Below are 10,567 nucleotides of genomic sequence, written 5' to 3' on the forward strand. Positions count from 1 at the left end.
GTAGAAGATAAACAGAACCCAATTCAACAAATAAAATGTTATACTTGGTCATTTATTTATTGAGCAAAATGATCCAATATTACTATTATTATCTAATAAATGGTTACAAAACCATTTTTAAGCAGTTTGGACTTGAAAGAGGAGGAAGAAAGAAAAAAAAACCCTACCAGATATATCACTGAAATATCACTAACTGGCCACTTTCTAGTTTTTGCCTTTATTCTGTACAAGGAGATGAGAAAATCCAGCTCGTCAATGCCACTCATGTAATCATTGTACACTTGGATACACTTTGGCATGTCAACCATGATGTACTCTTTTTTTTTTTTAACTCTCACTCCAACGCCGAACCTGGCCTTTCTCTTCAACACCAACAAAGCTGGAAGCTATGGTTACAGCTCCATTGTCAAGCCAGCGCACCAAACAAATGTCACCTTCATTAGATACTTTGCTGTCCATTGAGCCATGCCCCTCCTTTTTAAGGTCTTGGTGAGTTTTTATTTGGCACCCCATCACTTTTTTTTTTCTCCATGCTTCCACGGAAGGCGGTCGCATTTTTCTGCTCTCCCTCTCCCTCCTTTTTTCCCTGCTTGTGCTTTTATGTTTTGTCTCGTCTGCTTTTGAAGAGACTCTTCCTGCATTACTTTCTAAACTAAAAAAAGCATGGAATTGATAAATTGGTCTCCTAACGAAATTGACACAGTCTTGGGTTCGGGGGAACCCATTTGTCTTGCCGGAATGTTTGCGGCTGGTTACACGATGGGCGCGTGGGAGCGGTGGCGGGTCGTGTGCCTGGCGATTCTTTCTGTGGAGGACACTGAAGATATCTACCTATTCGGAACCATGATTACAGGACTTTTGCTGATTGGATTAGGCATTGCCCTGGTATATCAAGGAAATCAGACAACGGTGACAGCTGTTCAAACCCCCACAAAGCTGCCCGATATTGGAGTGGTGGGCAAAGCTGTTGGCACTCGAACTGTGGACATTCAAAACTTTAACCACAAAATGGCTGTTATCTCGGAGCAGCTTCCAGCTTTGCAAGGAATACGTTTTTCGGAGATCAATTTGAATTTGAATAGAATGGACAGATATGGACAAGCGGTGAGGACGTGTAAAGACTGCGTCTGGAAAGACCAAACAATTCATATCTTATCGACATTCGGCGCCCTGAGACAGCACCGGCCTGGTTTTAGGCCGTTGCTGAGAAAACATTTCCCCCAGAAGGTCACTGCTGGGAGACATTCTCATTCCTCGCATTCCTCTCTAACTCTCCGCGGTCGCCATTTTTACCCCCAGTGTGACAAGCGGGTGCGCGACCAGCACCTTCATGGCTGCAGGAGCAGACGGCTGCTTGCTTGCACTGGATTACCTCCCCCCCCTTACTCCCCCCCCTCAAGTCCTGTGTTTAAAGTGTACCTGTGTTGTAGTTGTGCTTATGCAAGGTTTTTTTTAAATGTTCCCACACTGTACTCCTGACAGGAGCATAGTGTGGGGGTGTTCTTTTTTTTCCTTATTTCTCCTCATGCTGTGTTTTCTTTTTATTCCTGTCTTCCTGTCCTGTCTACCCGATGTCAATTGTATGTTGTATATGTACGGACAGGTTGACGGCTAATTTCGCTGGTACATGTGACTAGTGACAATAAAGGGCATCATCATCATCATCAAATGATCACCTTTGACAACGCCAAGGGAATGTATCCCCCTTGCTTTTACAACCCCAATTCCAAAAAAGTTGGGACAAAGTACAAATTGTAAATAAAAACGGAATGCAATGATGTGGAAGTTTCAAAATTCCATATTTTATTCAGAATAGAACATAGATGACATATCAAATGTTTAAACTGAGAAAACGTATCATTTAAAGAGAAAAATTAGGTGATTTTAAATTTCATGACAACAACACATCTCAAAAAAGTTGGGACAAGGCCATGTTTCCCACTGTGAGACATCCCCTTTTCTCTTTACAACAGTCTGTAAACGTCTGGGGACTGAGGAGACAAGTTGCTCAAGTTTAGGGACAGGAATGTTAACCCATTCTTGTCTAATGTAGGATTCTAGTTGCTCAACTGTCTTAGGTCTTTTTTGTCGTATCTTCCGTTTTATGATGCGCCAAATGTTTTCTATGGGTGAAAGATCTGGAATGCAGGCTGGCCAGTTCAGTACCCGGACCCTTCTTCTACACAGCCATGATGCTGTAATTGATGCAGTATGTGGTTTGGCATTGTCATGTTGGAAAATGCAAGGTCTTCCCTGAAAGAGACGTCGTCTGGATGGGAGCATATGTTGCTCTAGAACCTGGATATACCTTTCAGCATTGATGGTGTCTTTCCAGATGTGTAAGCTGCCCATGTTACACGCACTAATGCAACCCCATACCATCAGAGATGCAGGCTTCTGAACTGAGCGCTGATGATAACTTGGGTCGTCCTTCTCCTCTTTAGTCCGAATGACATGGCGTCCCTGATTTCCATAAAGAACTTCAAATTTTGATTCGTCTGATCACAGAACAGTTTTCCACTTTGCCACAGTCCATTTTAAATGAGCCTTGGCCCAGAGAAGACGTCTGCGCTTCTCGATCATGTTTAGATACGGCTTCTTCTTTGAACTATAGAGTTTTAGCTGGCAACGGCAGATGGCACGGTGAGTTGTGTTCACAGATAATGTTCTCTGGAAATATTCCTGAGCCCATTTTGTGATTTCCAATACAGAAGCATGCCTGTATGTGATGCAGTGCCATCTAAGGGCCCGAAGATCACAGGCACCCAGTATGGTTTTCCGGCCTTGACCCTTATGCACAGAGATTCTTCCAGATTCTCTGAATCTTTTGATATTATGCACTGTAGATGATGATGTGTTCAAACTCTTTGCAATTTTACACTGTCGAACTCCTTTCTGATATTGCTCCACTATTTGTCAGCGCAGAATTAGGGGGATTGGTGATCCTCTTCCCATCTTTACTTCTGAGAGCCGCTGCCACTCCAAGATGCTCTTTTTATACCCAGTCATGTTAATGACCTATTGCCAATTGACCTAATGAGTTGCAGTTTGGTCCTCCAGCTGTTCCTTTTTTGTACCTTTAACTTTTCCAGCCTCTTATTGCCCCTGTCCCAACTTTTTTGAGATGTGTTGCTGTCATGAAATTTTAAATGAGCCAATATTTGGCATGAAATTTCAAAATGTCTCACTTTTGACATTTGATATGTTGTCTATGTTCTATTGTGAATACAATATCAGTTTTTGAGATTTGTTAATTATTGCAATCCATTTTTATTTACAATTTGTACTTTGTCCCAACTTTTTTGGAATCGGGGTTGTAGTTCTTTGATTAGTGGCATGCCAGTAAAGTAGTTATCAAAATAAACTTCGTAGTTCATTTGTCTTGGTATGGTTTCTGAGAGTCTAAACACCACTGATGCACCAAGTCCTACATGTTAGAACCCCGGTCCCTTTTCCTTGGTAAAAGTTAAAAATCCAGGGCCCTTCCAGAGATACCACAGATCACAAAGTTTTTGACTCCGACTGGATTGGGCTTACTCTTGATGAACTGCTTGGCTGGAACTTGCCCTGTGAATGGTATCATTTGTTCATCTACAGAGATGTATTCCTCATGAGGTAGCTTGAGACAGCGATTTTGGACTACATCCACGACAGGTTGCACCTTCCAGAATTTGTTCCGATTTTGAGCATCAGGTCCTTGAGCAGCATTTATGTGCAGATTTGTACAGAGCTGGAAATACATGTTCACAGGCACTGCAGTAGCAATCCTGTCAACTCTGGTTGACTGTTGCCAGAACATACGAATGCGTGGAAAGCACAGATTTGCCATGATGATTGATACACCAAAGAACTTTCGTATTTCATTTGCAGTAGTCCTCAAGGTTCTACCTCTGGCCTGCGAATAGTACATGTTGCTCTGCAAAAGTTTTGAAAATTTCTGGTTTGAAATACTTGAAATATCTCGCAGGAGTCTCCAGTGGGTGCCCCAGATTAAAAGTTCCCAGTCCAGGTTATATTGCCAGGATCAAATGGTTTTTTATTCAAAGAATGCCACTTTATTTCAACGCTCATCTGTTGTTGCCCTTGTCCTGTTGCTGCTGATGTGCTGGGGCTTGTTTCGACATCATTTTCATCATCAGAGTTGTTTTCAACATCACTGTCAATATTGGGTGCATAGGGCTCATCATCATCTTCAGAACCAGATAACTCAATGTCAGTTATCTAGGATAGCTTGAACATCCTCCACAGTAAACTGTTGCCCTGGGAAGGAGAAAAGAAAAAAAAACCAACAACCTATTTTCCTGGGAAAAAAAAACATTTTTAAAAGTTGAAAGGTCCACGATTCATTTTTCAGCACATCATAGACCAGTACCCCGGTTATCTCCTCAATAACAGGCCTACATTGTGGATATTACTAGTTTGTAGACAGACCAAGTCATAAACTGAACTGAAGTATCAAGAAAACAGCATCGCCATGGTAAAACTACTTCCAAATGATTCAAAACGTACTGAATACTGACAGAGCTGAGTCACAGTGTGTACAATTGTACACACCAATTTTGAAAAAAATTATCTTCTAAAGAATTCTGAAGCATTTAATCAATTACTATGACTTACGTCCTCTATGGGTCTTAGACTAATACAATAAGTAGAAATTAGCTTGTCCACTAAAATACCTCATATGAAATTTGAAAGACAAATTACCTCTTTGCAGCTCCTTCCCACCATGGGTGTTGCCTTTTTGGAATGTGAAATCGGGCTGTAATCAACAGATGGTGACCTATGCTATTTTGAGAGCCTCCATGTGTACAATTGTGTACAATTTTGCAGAAATGAGCTTCCACTTGCCTACAGTAAGTAATGGAACTTCATGCGTACAATTGTACACATTATGTCTGAAGTATTTTATGCCATGTCGTTAAATACTACTATGGACCTTTAAAGCACTGAATGGTCTTGCACCACAGTACCTGAGCGAACTTCTCGTCCTTTATGACCCGCCACGCCTACTTAGATCAAAAGGTGCAGGCTATCTATTGGTACCTTATATAGTGAAGGCTACATCAAGGGGTGGAGATTTTTTTTTTAACAAAACCCCACAGTTATGGAACAGCCTTCAAAGTAGTGTTCAGGATGCAGACACAGTCTCAGTGGTAATGTCTCGGCTGAAAACATATCTGTTTAGTCAAGCCTTTTGTTATATATATATATATTTTTTTATTAGGTCAAGAAGTAGATTTGGACAGTCCTCAGGCATAGAGTGCTTTGGTAAACTGGGATGTATGGATGCGGTCACCCCCCCACTCTCACTCGTGTTTGTCAATGGTGGAGTGGCTGCTGCTTTATGTCCCAAGGCTCCCTCATGGCCGTGTTACCTTCTGGCTCTCCCTTTTAGTTATGCTATCATAGTTAGTCTTGCCAGAGTCCATGCTTGTACTCCGTGCAAAATCTTTCATGTTCTTTACCATTACAGGACACTGGGCATACTTCACAACCTGTGCCCCCCCCCGGTCTCTTCCCTCTGTCAATGTTGAGCCTGAGACACCAGCAAGATGCTGACCTCTCCTGCTCTTTGGACCTGCCTGATCCATCCTGATGCCCTTCATCTGGCTGGAGTCTCATCACATTGCCCCTGTGGAGGATGGCCCCATATGGACAGTCGAAAGTTGCACTTGGAAGATGGCTCCGGACATTTACAGTTTTGCTCTGACGGCTGAGGACTACAGTCGTCATGATAACTTTAGGACTGCAGTTGTCATGAACAGTCTTGCACTCAAGTCTCCATCAATGAACAGTTGATAACTTGACAAAATATACTTCATGTTAAAACTATAAAGAACTTCCTGGTTATACAGTTGTACTTTGTTCTATATCGTCACAAAGTTATTTATAATCTGTTAACACCCAAATGAGGATTGGTTCCCTTTTGAGTCTGGTTCCTCTCAACGTTTCTTCCTCATGTTGTCGGAGGGAGTTTTCCCTTACCACTGTCACCACAGGCTTGCTCATCAGAGATAAATAAATTTATTAGGGATAAAATTAGCTCATATGTTTAAAGTCTTTAATTTCCTGTAAAGCTCCTTTGTGACAATGTCCATTATTAAAAGCGCTATACCAATAAACTTGATACGTGGACATCCATACATAAGGACACTTAGTCACACGTCCAAATCTAGAGAATTTGGAGGCTAAGTCAACACCTTGATCTCCGTCATGTTTCTCAAACCATTCCTGAACATATTTTGCAGTTGGACAGTGCACACTATCCTGCTGAAAGAGACCACTGCCATTCGGGAATACATTTGCCATGAAGGGTGTATTTGGTCTGCAACAATGTCTAGGTAGGGGGTATGTTCAAAGTAACTTCCACATGAATGCCAGGATGCAAGGTTTCCCAGCAGAACCTTGCCCAGAGCATCACACTGCCTCCGTCGGCTTGCCTTCTTCCTATAGTGTATCCTGGTGCCATCTCTTCCCCCAGTTAAGTGACACACAAACACCCAACCATCAACATGATGTAAAAGAAAACATGGTTCAGCAGACCAGGCCACCTTCTTACATTGCTCCGTTGTCCAGTTCTGATGCTCACGTGCCCATTGTAGGCGCTTTCATCAGTGGACACGGGTCAGCATGGGCATTCTGACCAGTGTGCAACTACGCAGCCTCATATGCAGCGATCAAGCTGTGATGCATCATGTGCTCTGACACCCATCATAGCCAGCATTAACTTTTTCACCAATTTATGCTACAGTAGCTCTTCTGTGAGACTGGACCAGACAAGCTGGCTTTCGCTCTCCACACATGTCCGTGAGCCTTGGGCACCCATGACCCTGTCACCAGTTCAATGGTTATCCTTCCTTGAACCACTTTTGGTAAGTACTAATCACTGCATACCAGGAACACACCAGAAGGTCTGACATTTTGGAGATGCTCTGACCTAGTTGTTTAGCCATGACAATTTGAAGAAGAAGAAGCCTATGTCACATGCACACTCAAGCACAGTGAGATTCATCCTCTTCATTTAACCCATCTGAAGCAGTGAACACATGTACACACACCCAGAGCAGTGGGCAGCCATACTACAGCACCCAGGGAGTAGTTAGGGGTTAGGTACCTTGCTCAAGGGCACTTCAGCCCAAGGCCGCCCCATGTTAACCTAACTGCATGTCTTTGAACTCGGGCCCTTGTCAAAGTTGCCCAGATCCTTTTGCCTGCCCCATTTTCAATACGTCAACTTCAAGAACTGACAGTTGTTCCCTTGCTGCCTAATATATCTGAATACAAGAGGAAAATCTAATTCCTGGAAGGAGATGCCCAACATGTCTGCCAGGGAAGTCTTGATAAAGCTCTGGTTTGCCCCAGAGTCAATGAGGGCTTTGACAGATTGAATTTTATTCTGAAAAACTACTTTGACGGTAAAGGCTGCCCTCTCTGCAGGGGAAGAATGTATTGAGACACCCATACATATCCCTGTAGCTACTGGTGGGCAGACCCCTTTTAACAAGCAGAGGAAGATAAAATGTCCAGACTGTCCACAGTAAAAGTAGGAACTAGTCTAACGACAGCACCTTCTCTCCTCCGGCATTACCCAGGTCTTGCCTAATTGCATGGGCTCTGATTTGGCAGAGGTGGCACCATCCGATAAAGGGGTGACAGTCCTAGGCTTTAACCTACAGCTTCTTCCCCGACTCCGCAGCTGTAAGCGATCATCCACCCGGCTGGCAAGATCCACCAGGCCATCCAAGCTTTCAGGAAGGTCATGAGGCACAATCTCATCCAAAATGGCATGGGTAAGTCCATGAAAAAAGGTGTCATATAAGGCACTAGCGTCCCAATCCACTGCCGCGGCCAGAGTCCGGAACTCAATGGCATAATCGTGAGCTGGTCTACCTCCTTGTTTCAGTCCCATTAGCCATCTAGCTGCCCCCCTGCCCTTGTGAGATTGGTCAAAAACCTTCTGCATTTCTTCCAAAAACTCCTTAAAATTTGATCAGGGAGCCTTGACATCCCGAACCGCTGTTCCCCACTCGTGTGCTTTTCACGTTAAAAAGGTGAGGACATGCATTACACAAGAGCTCTCAGAAGGGAAGGCAGACACCTGAAGGTTGCAGGTGCAGACGAGCACACAATAAGCAGCTACAGTAATCACAGAGAAGAGGACTGAGATGTACCTTGGTGAGTCTTTGTAGTGAAGACTCAGCAAGGGAGAGCACAGGCTGGGATCAGTTTCAGGAAACACAGTTAATATATCCAGAGCAAAAATCCAAGAATGGCAGGCAAAACTCTTAATCCAAAAACAGAGTGCAGAGTCAAAAAAACCCAGAACCTAAACAGAGAAAGACGCAAGCGAGACTTGATGTGACGGCCAGTATATTTCCACGTTGAGTCGTTACCCACGCCGCGTTTATATGAGGTAACTAATGGTGAATGCATAGCAGGTGAGAACAGGGAAACCCAGAGTGGACCACATGGAATACAGACACAACCATCAGGACTTGGAAGTTCCGGGCTGGATCGTGACAGAGAGAATAACTATTTATAGCTGCTATAACATAAATGAGAACAGGAACACAGACATTCAGCAACATTAAATATAACAATAAATGCAATGTATCATTCATTAATAAATTAAAAACTGTAATTGTAGGAAAATCACTGTGGTATAAGAGGAATAAGACACTTTGGACCATGCTGTTTTATGAAAATAAATCACCCAGGCATAGCTTGTTTTTATATAACTGCATGAGCCATCGAGTGTTATTCCACACTTTTTTGTTCAGATTGTCGGCATCTGTTTATGTCTGGAATGTATTTAAAGGAAAGTTTAAAAAATTAATTAGTTTCCCCTCACTCCTAGGTATCTAGACACCTTCTCAATAAAATTCAAATTCAATTGGTCACAATTTGGTGACTAAATCTGAGACAGGAGGCTACATCCCAAATGACCCCCTATTGTACTTTTAGTGCACTAGATAGTGTGTAGGGTAGAATATTCAGCTAGACTGTTACTGAGCTCCAGAGTGGCCTGATGTCTTACAGAGGTAGTCTTTACTGTCAGGCTCTTCCTCTTTAATGGAGAGACCTTCAGGTGGGTTGTTGAGATCGTCTCCATGGTTGTAGATGTTCAGCTCCAGCGTCTCTTCCTTCTTCACACAGACTTCTGATGCTTCGGCTGTCTCTCCATCTGAAGTCTCTGTTTTCATGTCCTCACACAGCTGAGGATCAAATAATAAAACACTTATTTAGCAAAAAATATCAACACTGTTTATAAATCTGTTTATAAGGTTTACTAATCTGAAAACATCGTTTATGCTAGGGATCGACCAATAGGTTTTACTCTGGGCCAATACAGATATCAATAATTAGTAATCAAGGACACCGATAACCAATATTGGGGGCCGATATTAATTCACCATAAATTTGATTGTTATATTTCCAAAACTGACAAGAATTCAATTCTTACTCACAACATCCATCCATCCATTATCTGTAGCCGCTTATCCTGTACAGGGTTGCAGGCGGGCTGGAGCCTATCCCAGCGGACCATGGGCGAGAGACGGGGTTCGCCCTAGACAAGTCGCTAGATCATCGCAGGGCTGACACATAGAGACAAACAACCATTCACACTCACACCTACGGTCAATTTAGAGTCACCAGTTAACCTAACCTGCATGTCTTTGGACTGTGGGGGAAACCGGAGCACCCGGAGGAAACCCACGCGGACACAGTTCTCCCCGTGTAAACTCCACACAGAAAGGCCCTCGCCGGCCGCTGGGCTCAAACCCAGGACCTTCTTGCTGTGAGGCGACAGTGCTAACCACTACACCACGGTGTATTTATACAGATACAGGTCTCTCCATTACATATAAAATTTGGGCTCCACTCCAGCCTCTAATAAGAAAGAGGTCCATTTTTGGGTGCCCTGTGCACCATCAAGCTAAAATAAACCTCTTTTAGTTTGAGCTTACTTAAGGTTATTTTAACACGGAATTATTCAAAAGAGGTATGAGGACTCCCTTTAGCCTTTACTTCAACACAAAACTTGATTCTCAGGGAAATCCCAACAAATAAGTAATAATTGAGGAACAAGCAATTAATATCTTTTTCTACGTTATAGAAAAGACACTAGAATTATAGTGTGCATGCGTCAGGGTGCATCCCACTGTTGGTGTGGATTGTTTGTAGGTGGGTGGTAGGAATAACGACGCTGGGCTCAACATTGTGATGCCCATTAGCATCACCCATCAGCCCGACCGTAATACAGATTACAGAAGTGTTGGGTGGTTGTACCTGATGCATCATCCACATTCCAAGCAATCCAATAATGCTGTGGGAAGAACACTGGGCCAGACTACAGAAGTGTACCCGTTTGATCACGGTTTTGTCAGATATACACATACATCACAAAAAAAAAGGCTTCTGTAGCCAAGGAAACAAGTTTAAGTGCAGATTCTGATAACCATAAACATGTTGAATATCGGCTCAGGTTATGGTCGACCCCTACGTTTTTGTAACACAAATCATTATTAAGCTTTACCTGTGAGGGATCAGGAGCCCCAGACTTCCT

At 43.1% G+C, this 10,567-nt stretch overlaps 1 protein-coding gene across 1 annotated transcript in view; it reads right to left on the bottom strand.

Moving 5' to 3' along the window:
- The window catches only part of LOC132894015 (zinc finger protein ZFP2-like), a 30,529-nt gene that overhangs the window by 17,967 nt on the left and 1,995 nt on the right, over positions 1-10,567 (bottom strand). Inside the window, exons 2-3 of the mRNA XM_060933201.1 lie at positions 10,538-10,567; positions 9,038-9,215 (exon numbers count right to left, since the gene is read on the bottom strand). The exon at positions 10,538-10,567 is cut by the window's right edge and continues 41 nt beyond it. Coding sequence (XP_060789184.1) covers positions 9,038-9,215; positions 10,538-10,567 — 208 coding nt within the window. The remainder of the gene's footprint in view (positions 1-9,037; positions 9,216-10,537) is intronic.

Source organism: Neoarius graeffei, chromosome 11 (assembly GCF_027579695.1).
Source record: "Neoarius graeffei isolate fNeoGra1 chromosome 11, fNeoGra1.pri, whole genome shotgun sequence".
NCBI classification, from domain to species: domain Eukaryota; kingdom Metazoa; phylum Chordata; class Actinopteri; order Siluriformes; family Ariidae; genus Neoarius; species Neoarius graeffei.